This window comes from Tetrao urogallus (genome assembly GCF_951394365.1).
Source record: "Tetrao urogallus genome assembly, chromosome: 20".
Lineage (NCBI taxonomy): Eukaryota > Metazoa > Chordata > Aves > Galliformes > Phasianidae > Tetrao > Tetrao urogallus.
In genome coordinates this window covers 7,563,174-7,584,602 of record NC_136833.1, presented here as the reverse complement: position 1 = coordinate 7,584,602, position 21,429 = coordinate 7,563,174, and the positions used below count along the sequence as shown (strand labels likewise).

The window sequence follows — 21,429 nt, the reverse complement described above, 5'->3', positions numbered from 1 at the left end:
GAACATGGCACTAAAATTTAATTTCTAAAATCTATGCAAGTACGCCATTCTTATTTTTTTTTACATGCCTTTTAGTGGCTTCTATCAAATTTCAAATCAGTGTGATGCCTCAGTTCATTAGTTCATCAACTACATCGGTTTGACCGTCAGCAAAGGATCTGCTACAGGCAGCAGCAATTCCTGCTGTACGGAGAGCTCAACCACTGCACCACATGAACCCGAAGCAGCAGTGACACCTCCCCTCACCCTCTGTGGGTTCACCCCAAGGAAGCTGTGCCCGAAGGGTGAGGTTTGTCCTGCAGAGATGGAGCCACACCACTGCTGGTGACGTTCGGCTGCCGCGGGGGTGAAGGCCACGGGGAGCCTGGTGCTATATAAAACACATTGTTGAGTTTTTGAGATTTCTTTTGAAGCTGTGGAGTTACCAGCTCGTTTTCACAAAATATGAACCAACCACGCTGAACTTAAAAGAGAGTAGCATTTTTCTTAATATTTACCCAGAATTGATGGCAGACGGCTGTGGGGATGGTATGTGTGGTGTGTGCTTCGAGTGCTATTTCTTTAGTAGTTTTCTGGGAATTCTTAATCCACATTTGAAACTACCACTTCAAAGGAACTATGACGGTGCTTAGAAGCAATATGCTCAGTGTGACTGCACAAACAATCCTGCAGCTGTAGGTAACGAAAAAATTAAAAGGAAAGCTTCAAGAGCCCCAAGAAAACCCACAACACACATGATGATTAAACACTAAATGAGCTAGGTCTGGGCTAAAAGCAGGATCCAAGTATTCTAAGTGGATAATCAATAAGCTGACTTCATCTTTCAGTGACAAGAATGCGAGAAAAACCTTACAGACCATCCTTCACCACCAAGAGCCTATGAAGGCAATACAACAAAAAAAGCCTTATTCTTCCAGCATTTTAAACAGCAGTAATACAACTTCCTCAACTGGTAGAACAGGTTGATAATTAGCAGCCCCATGTGAGCTACCCGTGTCTTTGTAATCCTCTCCAGCTCTGATTGCAAAGCTTCTGCTGCCTTCACTCCTTGAATCCTTCCCATCCCCTTCTGTCTAGCTACCATGGCTATTGCATGGTGCTGTTGCCATCAACCAACCCTTCTCATCCCTTCTTTACATTGAATAAGGCCCATGTTTTCAAAACAACTTTCAAAAAGCTTCTCAGTTCCGTGCCCTTTTCTTCATATATTTAATCAACGTAAGGCGCATTTTATGATCTTTTAGTAACAGACAAAACTACCCTAATTTATACCCTAAATTATATTTAAGAATGCTGGTTACAGCAGGCTTGGCCTGCAGGAGCAGCAGCACTGACAGAAGCAGACAAGCACGGAACTACAGGGACGGTCTGCAGGTGAATCATTTTGCTTACTGCCTGAGTCAACAAGAGCTGTATCGTTATTGAGAAACTCTCTGGTTCAAAAAAATCAAATGAGACTTTATCTCACATCTCAACTTCATCTTCTGTCCAGTTTCTACTTATTCCACATACTGAGATTCATTATTTTAGAGTACTGAGCTTAGACATTTTCTATTGTGTAAAAGCAATATCTCAAACAAAAAAAGAAAGTCTTAAGTCACACTGCTGGATTGAATTTGATTAAAATAAAGTTACTGACCATTACACAGATCTGTATTTTAATGGATCTATACTTTAACTTAATAATAAGGGGTTTAATGAAAACTATTGTTTCATATGTTTCCTACTCCACTCTAGGAAGGAATCGATGAGGTAATGCTAGCAGACAGATTGAGAAAAGTCAAGGGTACCGGGACATTCCAAAAATCTTACTGTCTCTCGAAGACATTTTTTAACTCTGACATCAACCACCTAATAAAACCCAAATCCAGCAGAGGTCTTGTGAATGCATTCTATGTAATTGGATGTAAAATTATCTCCAAGACAGATGAAGTAGGAAAAAACTACCAGTTTTGGCTCGAAGATTTGCAGGAGAGAAAACCTTTGGAAACATACCTAGATTTGTAGCAGTGTTACTATTAAGTTATCTGCTGGAATACATATTAAGAGAAGCTAACTAATGATTGCTAAAAGTCACCATGTTTCCCTTGTGTGTTTTTTTTAAATGCTGAAAGCCACAAATTAATTCTGAAGGCTGTTACAAACCAGACACCCGATCAGAAGATGAGGAAGCAATAAAGCTGGGATTTGTTTCATTAGTAAGCTGCCCTACCATGTTTCTTTCGACACTCCTTTTCCTTTGTACAGCGTTACTACTTCAAGTTTACATACTTTAAGAGCAATTATTTCCAGACACCCCTCTCATGAAAATGTTCCTGAGCAGTGTGGCTCTTTTTTTTTTTTTTGGTTGGTTGTTTAAACGTGAACAGAGCAATTAAAGTCTGGGTGCAAAGAATCAATCAATTTGTTCCACATGAAAAGTGAAAGCCTCTGGAAAAGAAAGCACAGCTAGGAATTTATTTTATGCTTGGGATATCCATAAAATAGGAACTAAAAAAAACCACCATCACCAAAAACAAAAGTTTTCTATAAATGTTCATTGCATTCAAAGTTTTAAACCTCCTCCCTGATACTGCAGAAATCAAGCAGTGTAATGAAAATGGCCACAGCTTTCAACCCGAGCACAACAACTGCTCCTTTGAAGAATTAAGCCCAATTTTTAAAATGAAATCCTTCTAATTTGAGCCCCACTGAACGCATTTAAGATGAATGAGCTGCACGTTTGTTTGCATTCAAGAAGTTTGAGAAACTTCTCCACAGTTAAATAGGCATTGCTGAGATCTCAGCTGCTGGATTACCAGACTGGAAATGTCGTTTCATGAGAGATTCAATATATTTTATAGATAGAATGCAGTTTAAATTTCAGAAGGTGTTTGTTATTATTATTGGAACACTGCATAAATCCCAACAACTCTGTCACTGCTTTGTTATGGGATCACATACAGCACTGAGGAAAGCCATCAAGAACAGCATTTGCTGCTCAAAGTAGCAATCCATAACTGGGATAGCGGTATCGTGTTGCTGGGTGGAAGCTCAGTGGAGGTATTACACACCCAGGCCATCTGACCTTCAAGGCTTTTACACTTGAAGTACTTGAAACCTCTGAGGTGAAGAATGAGGTGACAAACAAGACTGAACCCAGAAGCACAGCACCATTTTCAGTGCATCTGATTTGACTCCTCCAGTACTTTTCCGTCTACTGAGCGAAGGCACGACTGCTAAAGAGTTACTCACCCAATGAGGGACACCATCTGCTCCACTATATGTTTGCTGAATGTTATAATAACGAAAAGTTTCTGTAGGAAGGAAAGCATCAGTTAGAGAAATGATTGATTGAAGGGCAAGCAAAGAATGGAACAAGACAACTTTTGCTCCTTTCTGATCAAACAGCTTCTCCAGCACTCAGGCACAGCTTTCCCCTTACTTGTCTGCTTTTCAATACACTTTTCAAAAATAGAGAAGAGAGGAGAACTATTTGCTTTATTACTCTATTTCCTCATGGATGTCATTTCTTGCAATGTTTTTGTAGCCTGTGTTACCAGCCATACGCATCCTCCCCAAGCTTACATTCCCAGAAGCTCAAGGTCACTTTACTCCATCAACAATGTTTTAATGGAAAAACAGTCATCACTGCACAGAAGAGTTCACATCCCCTTACACAAACACATGTACTTAAAGATCACAGAACTGAACATTATACATCTTGCAGTCCCCTTGTCCATGTGATAACCCTACCAAAGAAACACAAAGTGGAGAGTGAAGAGAGAGCCCCCGGCTGCCTACCCACTCAGAACAGTTGGATTAGCACTGTCTGTAAGGCAGCAGATAATTTGAAACAGAATAATTCTGGAACACGTGGCTTAGTTTGCATGAAGTCCAGATATCTGTAATTCTACCTCTCCCTTCTAAAGTGATAATTTTGCTGAAGTAGCTTTTTCTGATTTCTCTTCTGTCATATCTGACAGCTTGTTTGTTTGCAAAGAGCAAGCGAGACCGAGTGTGGATGTGCGTATTCAGGCACACAGTTCCCACAGCCTCCTTAAATCAATTTCAGCATGATCTAACGAGAAATGCATTCACTAGTGGGGAGATAAGGGCAGTGACCACAACTGTATGAAATGATTTTGCGGCCCAGAGGAAGACATTGGTTACAGGCAGCTCCAGGACGGCCACCGTGCTCACTTCCTTCCTGTCCGGAGAAAGGTTTCATCAAAAACCTTTTCTATGACCATTACATTTCCTAAATTCCAAATTGCAGCAAGATCGCTGCAAAAATCAGGGCTATTGCACAAGAGTATGTCTGAAATCAAACATCGCAGAGAATTCTAATAGCAAAACTATTACAAAATAGGATGATTTTCCAACACTGCAAGAGACAGAATTTTTTTTAACCCTACATTTGATCTGTGTAGAGAGCCATGAACTACACAGCAAACATTCTCCTACCTAACTGAAGCAAATGAAAGAAGTATTTTCCAAATGCCATTTCAGTTTTCAATTTGCCAGAACAAATTCTAACAGCACATGTGTTTAAAAGGAGAAGAATTCAGGGAACACAAAAATAAATATGGAGGAAAAGCACTTCTGTCACAGTAAGTGAAAGAATGCTCCCATCTTTTTGTTATCTTCTGTTGAAAAAGTGTGCGAAGCAAAATAAGCATTTACAAAAAGATGGGAAGAGAGGGTGGAGGAATAAAGCCTCTGTTTAGGGCAAAAGGAAGAGATTTTTCAGCAGCCTCATATGGGTGCTAGATGAGGCATCTACTGACAGTTTCTATTATTTTAAAGAAGTGACAGCAAAGACTTCCAAGGAACAAAGCTATAGGCACAGACCTGTGGATATGCTTTAAAAAAGCCCAAGCTGAAATCTCAGGCTCTAATCATTACAAATGGAGTGCTGTAGTTCATGATGCTGCCACAAGTGAACCATCATTGGAGAATCGATACTTCATCTTTCATTGGACAAAATGGTGGTGCATCTTAAAAGCAAGACTCAACACTTCTGAAAGCAGATTGCTTTTAGAAGGGATTCTGATTGCCAAATTCAGAACGTCCAGTAAGACTCTGAATTCGCAAGAAAAAAATCAAAAAGGCCCTCTCTGAAATCAGGCCCTTTCAAAAGAATAGACTGAGAACACCAACAATTGCTAACCATGCCTGGAAACGATGGACAACACTCTCAGAGATATACCCAGAGTGCTTTCTGCAGGGGGCAGGGAATGAAAGCAGTGGGGTTTTCCCTGTACTCAGATAAAAGGGAGCATTTAAAAGTGCCACTTAACTGGTAAAGGCTAGCTCCACTGCCCTCTGACATGAATATTTCTTACCAAAGTTAAGTTCATTGTGAGTACAAACTCCTTTCAGTCTGGTAAAAACCGTAGGTAAATAACTTGGCTAACCACCAATTTCCTGAGCGGTGTGGGCAGTGAGCTCATTAGTTTGTAGCTATAAATTATTCAGCTGCCTAAGTTTCGAGTGTAAGAAGCCTAGCAGATCCTTTATTGTAAATCCTCTGCACCAAATTAATTTCCATTACTTCAGGTCAGGAAAGGAGACTCCACATTTCATTACGAAGTAACACAGTGTAACAGTCAAAAAAAAAAAAAAAAGAAGAGTAAGAAAAGTCTTCAGCCCAGAGGCTGGAGGGAGGTGTAGCATGTACTTGCCTGGATGTGCATTTTAATTACTGCCTTCCCAATCAGAGTGGCCCCGAAGAAGGTCCAGAAGGGAACCAGAAAGTGTCCACATGTTATCCCAGCCAGGTCAAACAGAGGGTTGGGAATCTATGAAGTACAAAGGAGAAAAGGGCATGCATTGAAGTGTTTTACTTAAAGAACAGGAACAGGAAAAATGAACTTTTTCCCCTTATTCGACTCGATCCAAAACTCTTGTGTCTTAGTACTTACAAAAATAAGAGCCTTACAACCCATAACATAAGCCTGAGGGATTCAGCTAGACATGTCGCAGACAATTCCACCCTGAAGGTCCCTCCTTACCCCTTGATTTTAAAGAAGCCTAAAAAAAGTATTCCCTGTGAAATGCACAGAAACCACAGCAAAGCCATTCTGAGTGATTTATCAAATTCCCCCCGACAAGCACATTGCTCCTGGAAGCCAGCGGTCAAACCATCTCCAGTGATTTCCATCTGAGAAAGTGCATTAAAAAGTGGCATTTAGAGTCATATGCATCCAGTTTAAAAGCACTGATTAGATTTTTATTAAGCATATGCATTTAATTTAAAATTAGAATCTTTTTTTTATTGTTAAGCCCTTGGCTTGACATTTGGTATGGTGATACCGTCTGTGCAATATTTCTGAACTTAAACCAAAAAGAATCCAAACTGCAACCTCTCACACTCGGTCAGAGTAACACAGGGGGATGCTTAATTCACAGTAGCGCTGTTGCTGCGCTAACAAATACAGAGTGTAGATATTTAAGATCATAAAAAGTAGAGAATGGTAATCTGAAATCTGTGACAAAGCTCTGGGGGTTATACTTAGCTGTCACAGACAGGCAATTCAAATTTACGAGCACCCACACCACCACCTGCATAGGAAGAAATCCGAAACGATCTTTAAATACGCCTCACTTAACTCAAATCCTCTTCACCTCTGACATCTGTCTCGGGCACAGGAGGATGGTAAATGAGTTACCCACACCACAGCCTGCTCTAGGGCTCAGCTATTTCCTTGGCTGGTTGCCTTGGGTTTCCCCCACCTCAATAAATTCACAGTGCGTTTTAATTACTGTGTTGCTATCAGCATAGAGAGAGCAGCATGCTTTGGGTACGGGTACCTGTGATACCACCAACACATTAAACGTGTCACAATAAAAAGATGACTTAGCTGTTGGGTTGCATGTTGGGTTGTGCGAGCTGGCCAGTGAGGGGCTCTCTCCATTTGCTTTTTTTTTTTTAAACACACATGTGCAGTACTGAGAAGTGCCAAAAACACCCACAGAGACAGGAGGGCACGCTCACAAATTCCCACCAACCACACTAAGAATCTCTTCCTTGCTCCATTCCTTTCCCAGAGCTGCCTTTACATAGCAATTAGGCCTAAGACAATAATATGGTTTTCCTATTGCCACTGCACGTTACACTCAGTTGACTTCACTGCATACATTTGCAGTTTTAAACTCTATTTGATTGTGCTTTTATGTAGCATTTAGAAGCCATTACAGCTTGGAATCCCTATGCTTTTTTTAATGCCTCCTCCCACACATCACCTCTCTGCTTGCTGCTGCTCTGCATTTATTCTGCAACCAACATTTACAAGTCCTCAAGTGCACTGTGGTAGATCCACGATTTCCCATCCCTCCCCCAGCCCAGGGCAGCCTGCATACAAGCAGAAGGAAGCTGGAGCTTGGGGCACACAGAGGAAGAGTGCACCACGTAGGGAAGAAGTTAGGCAAACGTTCATCATAAGCAGGAACTATGGAGAGCTTATACATCACCTCTCCCATCTAGCAATCCCTTCCTCACGTTCCCTATCTGTCCACATTCCACCTCGCCCAGCTCCCCCAGGAACTCATCCTGCTGACCACAAGCTGCTCTCGTTACACAAGACAGACAGACGAGGGGATGGCTCACAAGATAGTGACTGAGAGCGGTGAGTCAGAGTGCAGGAGCAGCTTCACAGAAAGACTTAAGGAACAGCTTGTAACCTACATCTCCACTCTAAACATTAAGGCAGTTCAAAAGATTAGTAAACACAAGTTGTGTGCCAGCTGCTGTAATCAGCTTAATTCTTTCCAGCTAACACAGGTTACTTACGTTTGAACAAATAGCTAACACTGTCATCTCTACAATTTAGGAAACTAAGAGATGCTAGACAAGTGTGGAATTAATACCTCATCAGCTGAGCAGCTGGCTAATGGCTGTGGTTATTCCAGAAGAATGGGATCATAGGGGACCTAACAATTCCCCTCTTTGCAGTAATCACATTTCTGTGCGTTTGTATGTGGGATTGGAGAGTAAGGCACATCATTCCCACTCATTCTCTTCGAGCTTCCAGAGAGACTTAAACCTCAGACAGTAACTCAGAAGAACAGTATTAGCTACTTCAAGCGCCAAAATAGCATCAGTGGAAATGCTTATACCACATCTGTCTTAAAGAAATGGATGAGCAACTCAGATAGCCATGGCTGAAACTGTCTGCTGCATTCTGCTCCTCCCAGCTCCTAATAACCCACTGACACCTCCTGAGCAGATTTATGAGAACTGCTATGGATGGATATCCCCGTCAGGGTTTGTACAGGTCACTTTCAGTTGATGTCTATCTTTGAATCTGAAAATGTCAAGCCACATGACACAAGCATCTGAAGAAATAGCAGAAACTGTAAGTGTAGGTACAGCAATTCCAGCAGAAACTGCAGGTAACAATTCCAGAAGGAACTACAGGTAACAATATAGCTCTTGCTGTAACTTGCCAGCTAATAATCTGGGCTGGGGCACATGATGATCTGCCAGATACCCACCAACAGAGCAGGGAGCTGCAGCATGCATTTGACATTCGGTCAATTTTGGGAACCTTAGCTCAGTTCCATCTAAGCCTGCTGCGAGAAGCTGCCTGCATCCTGAGTGAGCTAACTCTTCTTAGCAGCTTTCCCTGTGCATGCTAAACTAGAGAATAAACTGTTCTATAAAAAAAGCCACCCAGGAACTGAGAAGATCCTCTGTGGCACAGTACTCTTCTGATGGATTAAAAAGGAAACGGTGCTATTCCAGAGGCACTATTTTGCCAGGAGAACTAGCGTCACGAAGCCCAAAGGTAAAGCTGAAGGAAGGGTAACTACTGCCAGCTGTACATTCATGCAGAAGTCACTGTGTTTGGTACTAATCTAGGACTGGAGTTTCTCCATCCCATTGTACTTTGCCGTACCACAACCATCCCGTTTCCCTGCGCAGCGCAGAGAACACAAATAGCAAACAAGATGCAAAGATCATACGGACTCAAACAAAACACAGCTCAGAGCATTAACCTCGCTGTGCCACAGTCAACCATTGATCACAACCCCTCTGCCACTGCAGTGCACTTACGGAGGCGCAGGCCAAAATGCCGAAGAACCCAACTTTCTGTACCAGGTTCTGGACAGCCAGCTTAGCCCGGGAAGCAAAATCCTGCAAACAAACAGGAGAATGTTATTAGTGAGACAAACCTAAACTGAATACACCTCAAAATGTACGTGATTGCAGTATCCTCCTTGCTTTAGGACTTTCTCATTAACAAAAAACGCCAAACTGAAATGCTGTGCTTAGAGGGAAGAGAGAGATGGTCAGTGTCAAATCCTCAACACTTTGAGTTTTTGGTGCTCTTTCCAGAGGTTGCTCTCCAAAATTCTGCAAGCAGTGATGAGTTCAATTACTATGAAAACACGTTTCTAATGCTTATTGCTTATTTGAATCCTGAACCGAACAACAGACATCACTTCTCACGCCAGGTTAAGACCTGAGATGATCTGCTGTGCTTTTATACCCTCTTTGAGCAGCAGTTTATCAACACTTCAAAGCTGTAAAAATCACTAACAGCTTCTCAAGAGAAATCTTATTGACACTAGAATTCGATTTCATAATAAAATCCAATAAATTAAATACAGCAACTTAAAGGAAAAAGCCAAAGAAATGACACTTCCTACATCTTGGGACATTTTTAACCTCAGCAGAATATGAAAGGTTTTTAGAAGAGCCCCAAAGGTACAGATTTGCTATCTGTAACATGGAGCAACACCTCAGGATGACACATCCTGGCCCATGAACGTCTCACTGCAGAATGGAATACAATGATTTACAAACATTTTTTGTCAAACGCTGCTACTTGTAACAAAATCCCATAGCTTAGCAGTGAGCTAAGTCCAAAAATCTTCCAACATCGAGGGCAGCTCCTTCCCAAACTACAATTCCCTCGTTGTGGTTTTACATCCAACAGCCCAAAGCAGCCGAAGGAGAGATGAGTGCAGATGGAGTGAGCAGCACACAGCACTCAGCCCCACGGAGCACCTGAGATGTGAACTGCAAAGCATGCAGCACTGTGGTGTGATCGCAGCTAGAAGTAAAGGCAATAAACTCCACACGTGGAGGAGGCAGCATGTATTCCTGTTCCTACACCCACAGCTAACGCAGCAATACATTTGCAGTGCTATTCAAAATGAGAAAACATCGCTGTCCTTCCAATGATAGCATTTCTTCTTTGCCAAGGTGAACAGAAGCAGTGCCTCCTCTGCAGGGATTTCATAAGATGCCTGCCCCAAACTAACTCAGCTGAATGTGACCATGGCCTTTTCAGTTCCTAATTTTTTTCCACCATTTCATGATGCTCACAATGAAAACACAACTTACTCTTTCACAAGACAAGCCAGAATTTCTCACAGCTTTGTAAATCTCATCATAAAGGATGTTTAAAATAAAACAATCCCATCGTTCAGATACATCCAGGATGTATTTCAATGGAAGCAGTTCATGTTTTCCTTTTAACATGCTGACCCATTACCAGTGCACTTCTGTATTACTGCTCACAAGCAGGAATGAACTCTTTAGCAAGGGATCCATACATTAACACCTGCAGTCTGGCTGGTTTAATAAAGCAGTAAGGTGTAAGTGTCATTTGATTCATATTGATACTGCAATTATTCAATACACCACAATTCCATACAGGCTGACTGTATCACCCTCATGTCTGCACAGGGCAGCAGGTTGGTCACATTTCTGAAGAGCAAGCAGCTCTCCTCGCAGGATTTCTACACAGCTGCAAAACGCCAGGCTGCCTGAAATCCCCTCTGCTCACCTCCAGCTAACAGCCTGAAATCCATTCTGCTCACCTCCAGCTAACAGCAGGACCTGCTTTAAAACCAGCAACCAAAGTGCTGCAAAGAGGGCAACAGATTTGCTTCAGGAAAAAAAAAAAAAAGTTGTGACCATTTTTTGTCACCTCATTAATTTGTGAGTTTTTATTTTTAATTTAAAACTTAGATTATTTTTTTTTTAATAGTTTGTGGGGTTTTTTGTTCTGTTCTGTCTATTTCTTCTTTCCACATTCCTTATCTGTTACACAGTGACCCACGGAAAGCACAGCGATGGTCCTTCAAACTGCACTGGGGAATTTTTCTTTCTGTTCCAAACTTTCTAAATAAGCCAAAAAAGATAAATTTGGGGCATTTTTCCCCATTTCCCATGGTGTGGCATCATCACAGAGAGAAATAATTTACATGGCAATGTACACAACAGGGTCACAACAGAAGTATATCTTTGAATCTCCTCATTTACTTCAATGTGAACAGGTTCAGTTCTGCTCGTTTGCTCCCTTACATTTCATTAGTCAAATCTCTGCGACATCTGCAATAATAAAAAAACCTTCCAAGTTTCATTTCTCAGAGCATACGATCTCCAGTTTCACAACTTTTACCTATTTCACAACAGATTTTTTGCTGTTCCAAACCCTGCACGGGGAACATTCCCTTCACTAACATTTTTTTTCTAAGCATTCGAAATAAAAGCCAAACAATTTCCATTATTTACTGCTTTAAAAAAAAAAAAAAAAAAAAAACCAAGAAATATCAGAGAAAGCCATAAAAGATCAGCTACTTACAGGCACAACATATCCCCCAAAATGAGAGCACACGGACCGGACCCGACTCTCAGCTCAACGTGATTCATTCCCTACCGCGATTCAGGACTTTTGCTTGCTACGTCCCTCTCAAAGATGATTTGTTATTTTGGTTTGGAAATAGATTTCCTGTGACTGCTGCAACACAGGCGAAGGAAGGTTAAATGATTAAACATTACTTCATTGGGTTAATCATAAGATCTCAACAACTGGAATGGAAATCAGAGGCATCGAAAGGTCAGAGCTGGAATTCTGATTCACGCATCTCAGCCGGCGGCCTCGGCAAGCTTGCTTCACATCTGCCTTTGTGAGCATCCACTCCCATAAAGACAGCCCTGCTTCTGGGAAAAGGAAAAGGGCAATCTTGTCCTGACTGCAAGGCTTCTCCCATTCTCTATTTTACCTTGCTTCCATTTTATCAGTTAAATCACTATTTCCTCTTTCTCCCTTCACTGTAAAATAAAATGCACAATAAAACAACTCAGTTATTTCAGCGCTGAATGTTTCACTGCATTTAGTGAACAAACTCCAGCACACATGAAGTTGTGACCCTTTTTCCTCTATCACGTTGACTCAGTATCAGCAGACAGAAAGGTCACAATTTATTGTTCACAAAGAAATTGGGAATGCCTTTTTTTCCTTTTCTTAATCTCCAAAAACAGATTGCTGATGGACCAGAGCAATGAGCCAGCTGATGGCGAAGGAGCTCTGAACAGGACTGGATCCCAGCCCTCACAGAAACAAGCCACTGGGACTTCAGCACGAGATATTTCCTTGAAAAGCCATGAGATGGGCCTCTCATAACCACGCAGTGTAACAGTTCATCTTCCATCGCGAAGTTACAATCCCTTGTTTGGAGCGTCAGGAAAGCTGTGACCCTCCCCAAACCACGAACCCCATGGCACGCAGGCAGCAGTGATGGCTGTCAGCTTCTGAAACAGATGATTCGAGGCTGACCTGAGCCTACGAGAACATTTGCTCTGTCAACTTCTTTCTGCTATCACAATAAGCACTTTACAAATACATTGTCAGCTGTGCTATGGGCACCAATAAAGCAAGAAGAGGAAGGCCAATAAAGGTGGGGAAGGGTGGGACAGCATAGCTTCCATGTGAGGAAGAATCAGACAATCACTCCAATATTTGAGCATAATATATTATGCTTACCATATTTTCTTACCAGAAACATAGTTTAATAATACAACTAGAAACTTCAGAGGAGAACATTTTTCTCCCAAGACTGAAGGCACCGTATGAAGCTACCGTCTCAGATTATGAAAATGATAAATTCCTTAGCATCTAAAAAGCTGCCTACAAAGACAGCGCTCCTTTTTATGTAAAAATCTGAGTTATGTTAAAAATGAGCTGCACGATATTTTGTCTCTTCAGCTTTCTATTACAGCACAATGGAATCAAACACAGCTTATGGGAGAATGACCATTTGTGGTCAGGCAGTCAACTCTAGAATTTCAGAAAACTGGGAAGAATTATTAACTCATTGAAATAACATATTAACTGCAAAAGGGCAGCTTGAAAGAAGACAGACAGCTACCTATGGGCTGAGAGGTTACAACAAACATCCATGCAACAGAAGCAGCAGCTCAGTCAATGTTTAATGATCAGCACAGCAATCTGGAATTTAGATGAGAAGAAGATGAAGATACAGTCAGTAGCTACTGCCTATCACTGCAAATAGATCCCTACTCAGGGACCTGAAATGCTGTTTCATACCCTTCCTGCATGACATCAAAGGTGACAGATGAACTAAGCTGCAAAGGGGAACATTCTGCTAGTGGTGCATGGCATCCTGATCTCCCACTCCTGCAGCTGTAGTGACTCTCAGCATCTTCATGTGCACAGAAGGAATGTGGCCCCACACTTCTGTTCTAACTTTCTCAAAAATAATCCCAGGTTCATGCAAGGGGAAACGAAGAAGGAGTATTTCCATGGAGAGAAGAGGGGGGAGAAGTAAGGTTTAAGCTTACTTATCATTAGGAAAGTCTGGAAAGAAAGGCTCTCTAATGAAAACTGGGCTGTTAGAATGTTACAGGTTTTCAAGACTTACTGAAAGCAGCTAAGGGAAGGTGGCAGAGCAAAGCAGCACCGGCATTTGATACAAGGTGTTAACATGTGACAGGCATAGGACAGCCATTGTAGATTAAGAGAAGCGGTTCAAATTCTAAGCTTGAGAAGGAAATAAATTTCACAAGAGGTTTGGGTCTTTGGTGACATTAAATTCAGGAAAAGGAACAGTGTAAACATACAGAGATGCTAAAAGACAAATACACATCTGTGGTGAAAATGAAAACACAATTTTAGGAAGTCCCGTATGAAATAGGATGAACAGCAATGAAACGAGGCCCTTTCACAGGCTTTACCAGGATTAAGCAGACTATTAGCATCAAGAACTTGTGGGTATTTTTTCAGTTTGTCAGCCAGCCATGGAACAGACTCAGCCAGCTGTGCAGTCTCCTGTCTTGGAGGTTTTCAAGAGCAGACCTGATAACACCTGAGGAACCCGACCTCATCGCTGACCCAGCCTGGAGCAAAAGCCTGGGCTACAGACCGCCTGATGTCCCTTTCAAGATTAATTTCTCTGTGATTCCATAGCGAGATACGAGCAGCCACCTACAGAGAGAAGAATGAAGCAGAAGGACATCCCAGCACTCCAGTTCCCACACATCAGACGTTGACCTCTGCAGCCTTTGCTTCTGCAGTTGGAAGCGTGCTCTGGCATTGCCTCCACCAACGTGCCGGCTGCCTCAAATACCACTGAGCTGCACAGTGAGCGCTCATTATCTCAGAGCTGCAATCGCAATTAGCTGCTGTGGCCACAGCACTGTCAATCTGCTTACAGAGCACGATGTGTGCTGCGGCATTCCAGGATATTGCTGACTTTTTTTTTTTAAATCCCTTACATATTATAAAATCCTATTTTTGCTGGGTTTAAGATCCGGGCATTGCAAGGAGGGGCTCGAGAGGGCTGGAATTAAGTGAGTTATTACTTTACTTTAGCCATCGTCATCAAGAAAGGAAGCAATCTGTGATAACCAGACACACAGATTGACCTTTTCAATCCCTTACAAAACAGAGCCACAGTCACTAGAAGTGAAAAAAGCCACACTTTCCCCAAAGGGAACTTAGAAATAATTTAAGGAAGAAGCCCATGCACAGAAAAAACACTTGTTTAATAAAAGTAAACGATTTCATACACAGCTGAGAAATCCTTTTGCACACACCAGTCTTCCTAGTCAACCTAGGCAGCAGATGTGCAAAGCTAAGCATACCTCTGCTGGTTTGCCCTGGGAAGGAGCAGAGGTTCCCAGACAGCTTAGAGAAGTGGTCTGCATACCAGACTCTTGTACAACACGGATATTTAAACAGTGTCTGGAGCAGGGAAAACAAAAAAAAGGCCACGATACCATAATTAATTTGTATCAGTTATTGAAGGTGTTCCCTGAAAAACAAATATTTGAAGCAGCTTATGTGACCCTAAATTCTGACTGGCCTTTCTCAGAATACTGAGTTCTTCAATTCAAATTGTTCAGCCTTTCATTTATTCCTTATCTTCTTCAAAATATTTCTGGGCCAACAGTATTTTAGAAGCGACTTCCTGCACTGCAACACAACCTGTCTGTCCACACAAAGTGAAAAATAACTCTATCTATTAATCCATGAAATGAAATAGTAGAAATTCTTACGTTAATCTGAATATTTCTAAAGAGCCCTATGTGAAGACATGAGAGAAAAACAGCCCAACTTTCTTCCCAAGCAGATCTGTAAACAATTTTATTACTTTTTTTCCCCTCAGATCCAAATTCTCCAGAGAAACTCACCCATGCACACACTACTTATCAAGCAGTAACTGCTCCTTCTCTTTGAGAAGCTCACAAAGCTGAAAAAGCCCAAATGACTGTGAAAGAGTGAAACAGAAGTGCTCTAGACCAAGCAGCATGCAGGAGTTACAATAAACTTGGTATATTCTTTCTTAAGAGGTCACTTTCTGTTGCAGTGTGACTTATTTGGCACTACAGAATTGCTCTGAGCCAACAGCCAAACACTGAGTGAAAATACTGCAAAGCAATCCGATGTCTTCAGTGCTTTGACTGATTCATGTACTTTCACACTGAACACCAAAAGAAGGCAGAAGGCCTTGGACTTTTAGCTAACAGAGGTATCACAAAGAAAAGCTCAAAGAAGAATGTGAAAAAGTCATCTCTAGATTACCATGAGCAAAGCTAACGCTGGGTTTTCCTTATCTGTAAGCAGGTGTGCAAATGAACCGAACAATGCAGCCACAATGCTGGCACAAGACTGCCAGCGTCCAAAGAAATGCAGCAAGGAGGCTGCTCACACATTTCTTACTCACAGCTCCCATTGTCTGCCCTGTGCAGATATTAACTCTTTGCTCCCCCCTTCCTGAAGAAGGTCCCTCTACCAACAGTTCCCCTATTTAAAGCTTTCGCTGACCCACTCGAAGCTCCAAAGCTTGATTCATTTTGACTTTACATTTAATTACGGGCTAAGATAAGGAGGGGAGAGACCTCAGTCCACACATCAACAAAAGCACACACTGATCTGCATGCAGACAAGCCTCCTGGTGGCACCCATCGGGCTGCCCAGACCTAACAGAGGAAGCTGATGAGAAAAGGAGGAGATTGAAAGATCGAGCAAGAAACATGATGAGCAGAATTTGATGTTGGGTTTCAACAAGTTACTTCTGGGGGGAAAAAAAAAAGAGAAGTCAATGTTTTCCAGTTATTGTATACGACTTTACCACTTCCATTTTTATGATAACTGCTTTATAGAAGGCTCTCTGTGGTCTGCTTTAACTTCTTCCTTCTTGTAAAGAATACCCTCAAAAGCTTCTGCTTAAGCCAGCAGCAGCCCAGCAGTCTTTCCCAAACAGAACTCACCAGATACCAATTGTTAGTTTAATCATGGGAGAGATCCATTTTTTAATTTGGCCACCTTCACACTGCTAATTAAGTAATATTTTGCCGATTAGTTGAACCCAATCATTCCATTTCAGTGAAGTCACGGTGTCGTGTCGGAACACAGTGCTGGGTGCTCCGAGTCACCACGGCTGGGTGTGGTGAGCGTACTTTGTTCTGCTCCTGCACTGGGAGACCTGCATGAGGACATGGAAAAGCAATCCAGCTCAAGGCACAGGACCTCTCAGCAGAGCTGCAGAGATGGGTTTCGCATGTGTCCGACTGCCACTATCACAAAGTTCATCTCTTTAACTCCTTGCAGACAAGAAGCCGCCTCTCAGAGCAGGAAGTTGTTTGGTGGAACTCCTGACGCAATGCAAACCGAAGCAGTTGCAGCTTAGTTTAATACAAACCCTCTTGAGTCCACGTTGACAAATTCTTTAACAAGCCCTGTGGTTACAGGGAAGCTGGTTTCAGTCTGAGTCACTCCTGTTCAAACAGTTTACTGGAAATGGAGGGGAGGGGGAATTTTCAGAGAAGTCATGTGATGGCCAGACAAACCACAACCAGTAAAGGTTCAGTGGAGGCAAAAACAGGTCCCAGCAGCAACGGGCAGCCAGTGTGCAGATGGCACTGGTCATTTACCAGGGGTCCTGCTGCACCCCGGCATTTCTGCAGATTTAACCCTTTGTCAAGTTTGTGTCCTTGCAGAGGCAGGATGCAGCCTGGGCAGTCAGCAAGCAGCAGGGCTGACAGTAACACAGGCAACTCCAAAACATTTTCACGTGGAAATTTGGCTTGCAGAGAAGCAAAGCCTAATGTGTAAATAATTAGTTTTTTAAAATACGCTACTTAATGAATCCAAGCACTTGGAGTCATTAAGGATTAGACAGATAGCAAAGTTTTGGTACTTCTCTTAGCAAAGAGTGCTGTGGCACTGCAAGGCCCACGCAGCATCCATCAGCAGGAACCTCGAGGGCAGCTGGCACTGAGCTCCACGTGCACCAGAAACCTCTGCCAGCTTATGGCACTTCAGCACAAGAAAACTCAAGAGCACTTCGCAATCAGCAGCCGTTAATCACGAGCAAAGGAAAAGCCCCGCACTCGGGTGCGTGGCCACGAGGCACAGAGCTCTGCTTGCACTGTATGATTAGCAATGTGCTGCCCCAGCACTGAGCAGCAGATTCACTTCCCCTAATTGAGAGGTTGGTTTGAACGCAGCGCTGGAGATCCCCACTGCCATGAGGCAGCTCTGCTAAAAATCACCACTGCCCTGGAGTTTGACTGGAAGAGAGTTCAGAGCAACTGGACACCATTTTAAACATGTATAATTCTAAAGCAGTGCCTAAGCACTAACAAATCAGAGCAAGCTCTGCTTCCATAGCATGTTGGGCTCTGCATCATGTGCAGCTCTGAGAAACGAGAGCCCTGCCTGTAAGCCACACTCCTTCTCTGGGACAAAGCCACTCGATTTGAACAAGAGCAGCCACAAGGCAGGAGAAGCTCAGGAGCTCAGTGTGTGCAAACAGGACTGGCTCAGCAGCATGCACAGATGCTTGGAAAGGAGAAGTGAGTGTGCTTTAAAACGAGGGGCTTTTCCAAAGTACAGCAATGGGGAAAGTACGAGGCAGACTCACATCATCTGCAGGATAATGGGTTTTCTCAAAACCCAGCTCACGGAGAAAGGTCACTTGGATTTACAATTGACACAGCATCACCCAACAGACTCTTCAAAGTAAAGTAAATAATATTTCACTCCATGCAGTTTTGAATGGAGGACTAAAAGAGAATTAACAGTGTAAAATTTTAAGTTCCCTTTTTTTTGGTGGTTGTTTTTTAAGCTGCCAAACTAGCAGGAACATTCCCCCCTCAAAGATCAGTCAGGCTGGATGTTCAATTCATGGTCTATTCTCACCATAGAAGATCCTCATCTGGTTCTCAAAATTACCATTGTTTTTTGAGAAACAGCAGCAAGCAGCTCTAAACAAAACACACGCAGGCAGAACGTCAAGCTGTTTGGCTGTGCCTCGTAGGCATTCTCTACTCAGCAGAAGTAGAGGGGGAGGCTATTCTTCCAAATCCAACACACCCGATTTCACGCCCTTCAATACGGCAGGCTGAAGCGAGACCTTTCTGCTGAGAGAAGGCTTCTGTCACTTGACGTCAAACAGCCGTGCAGCCTCCATGGAGTGACACACTTGTCACATTCCCTGCTTTCATGGCCGTAAGACCTAAACCTGCAGAATGGCACAAGCTGATGTAGGTAATTACAGACTGTTACTGAGCAATTTAAAAATAGACTTTATAACTGGTCACGGAGTTGCAATTACAGAACAAATAGTGATAAGCTGTGCTAACGATTGGGATTTACTCAAGGTCATAGGAATAGGCAGGCCTGCCTCCCACAGACATCTAGCAAAAACACGATCGATGCCAAAAGCCAAAAGGAAGTTGTATTATTAAGTGGAAAAAACTGAACTGTCAGTTTTATAAGTGCAATACAATTTAATCAGACTGTCAAAGCCTCATGTTAAGAGAATTTTATAGAAACCAAACCACAAGTGTAGTTCAAAAAGATTTTTTTTTCTGGCTATCCATCCACAAAACATGTTTCAATCCCAACTCAACTGTCAAGAAAATAAAATCAAAAATACTGCTAAATAACAGCACCATTTTCCTTAATGAGTGACACAGTGCCACCCGTCTGCTCAGAGCAGTCCATACAGCCAGCCACGCTTTGGCCTGTCCTGACAAAACGCTCTCTAGCAAAAACGTTCTGCCCAAGAATCTCACTGTGCATTCTGGAAATGGCTCTGGCTGCTCCCAGAGCTTTATGTGCTATAATTTGCTGGGAGTTTCAGTAAGCACAGATAGAGCCTCAGCTCTCAAGTCATGCATTTGACTGTCGGTGTTGTTTCTTTAAATGGGACATGCTTTTTATACAGCTGGGGATTACTTTGCCAAGCAAAGACTGACAGCACAACAAAGACCAAAGCAGTTTTGTTTTTCTTTTTGCCCCCCTTCCACTACATCTTCAAAGAAACAGAAGAATTTACTAATGAAATAGCAGGAAAACCCTATGGAACTTTTTAGCAGGGGAAGGCTCTCATAAAACACAGGGCTCACTGTTATCATTACTAGATTGCACTCAGTATTTCCAAAAGCTTCATCCATAATTGAGGAGGGGAAAAGAGAAGTATTTATTTATATCAAGAAAGTTCCCTAGCAGAACAGTTAATGGCTATGGATGGCTTCTGAAGAAGATGCAAACTCCTGTCCTGAATGCAGAACTGTAACATCTGACTGACGTACAGCATCAGTTGCAAACTATGTTATCACACAAATGGTATTTAATCTTTCAAGAGAACAAATCACAAGATCAACAACATAAAGGGATTCAGGGCAGTTTCACTGCATTTTTCACATCAGGAAAAATATGTTTCCTCTGACTGATGAGGCTGTCAGCAGCCAAGGTCATGTGGGGAGGGATAAGCTGACTGACAGTCACCTGGCCCAGGGAGGTTTTAAATGCAGCTTTTCCATAATCATAGTTGTTACAGCCTCTCCTCTGTCACCAACCTGTTTGCTTTCTCTCTACCTATACTGTGCTGCCTTTGGAACTGTAAATAAATGTACAGCATTCATAGCAAATGCTTTGGCTGCACTACCACACGTGCTTCAACAAGCTCAATTCTCAATCTCCTACCCCAGAGGTATCTCTACCTGACGGAGAATCTCCCTCCACCCCTGGGAAGTCCCTTGTGTACTTGCACCAACTGATCTTTGGCCTATTCCCATTTCACTGCAATGGTTATTTACTCCCATCTAGTAATGCTGTGTTTTATTAATTCTTTCTTTTGCACTGTTCTTACTTGTGCAGTCTCTGCATGTTCCAGCATCTCCTCAAATTCCTGGTACTCTTCATCATCAGGTTCAGCACCAGAGAGCCGGGCTGCCCTCGCCATGAAATACGGAGGCAGCTCTCCAATGGCTGTGCCAGCACCCTGGGAAGAGAATAATCCAGATTTATTTCTCTGCTCTCAAATGGGAAACGCGATATGCACAGACAATTCAAAAGGTTAGAAGCCAGAGATGTGTACCACGTTATAACTGCAGAGCTGTGCTTTGAGGAGCTTGCTTTCATCCACCAGGACAGCTTTTTCCTGACGTTAAATAAAAGCCACTAGCTTCGAGATCCCATTTTTCCATATTAGGGAAATGCAGCTTTTCTCAATGCAGAGCTACACTGCAAGGTCACTGCCATGAGCTCTGCCTGCCCTGGTGCCAGCAGTGTGCTGCTCTGGGGTGCTGCAGCCCATCCCCATCCCACTTTCTGGCCCAGCCTGGCCATCTCGCCTCCTGCACGGAGCCAGGCACACTTGCCAGCATGTGACACCTCCTGCACAGCCTGCAGAGCGATCTGGGAGCTCCTCCCCTGTGCCGTCATGCAGTTTACTTACGGTTCACAAAGTCATGAGACCTTGTGCAAGTGTTTATTAGAAAACAGGGTCAAGTTTTACTACAGCTATGAGCAAGGAAACAAAGCTCGATCTGGAGATTTCTCTCTCCTTAAGATGGAATAAAGAAAGCCAAGAGAACCAGAGATGAAAGCAAGGTTCCTTTCTCACCACAGGAAAATTACATTTGTTTTCTCAAGACATCAAATGACTCATTTCAGTCTTGTGGGTAAATACAACTTTAGCTTAACCAAAGAAATAGAGTAGAAAAGAGAGACGACCGAGACTGAACATATGGATAAACAGAGGCTAATGAAACAGGAACTTGGATTAAACTCAGAATAGTTTAAATATAGGACAGGTAACACACAATAGTCGGGCAGCACACTGGAAAAGTGCTAAAACTGAGCTGCACGCAGATGGCTTTTCTTTCTTAGGGTT

General features: G+C 42.7%; 1 protein-coding gene across 3 annotated transcripts in view; it reads right to left on the bottom strand.

The window, feature by feature from the left end:
- Positions 1–21,429, bottom strand: part of VMP1 (vacuole membrane protein 1) — a gene marked incomplete at both ends in the record, with an annotated part of 49,674 nt that overhangs the window by 8,331 nt on the left and 19,914 nt on the right. For all 3 annotated transcript variants that reach the window (XM_079545194.1, XM_079545196.1, XM_079545195.1), the window contains 4 exons: positions 3,235–3,296; positions 5,667–5,783; positions 9,041–9,121; positions 20,404–20,535. In XM_079545194.1, the coding sequence (XP_079401320.1) occupies positions 3,235–3,296; positions 5,667–5,783; positions 9,041–9,121; positions 20,404–20,535 (392 nt within the window). The remainder of the gene's footprint in view (positions 1–3,234; positions 3,297–5,666; positions 5,784–9,040; positions 9,122–20,403; positions 20,536–21,429) is intronic.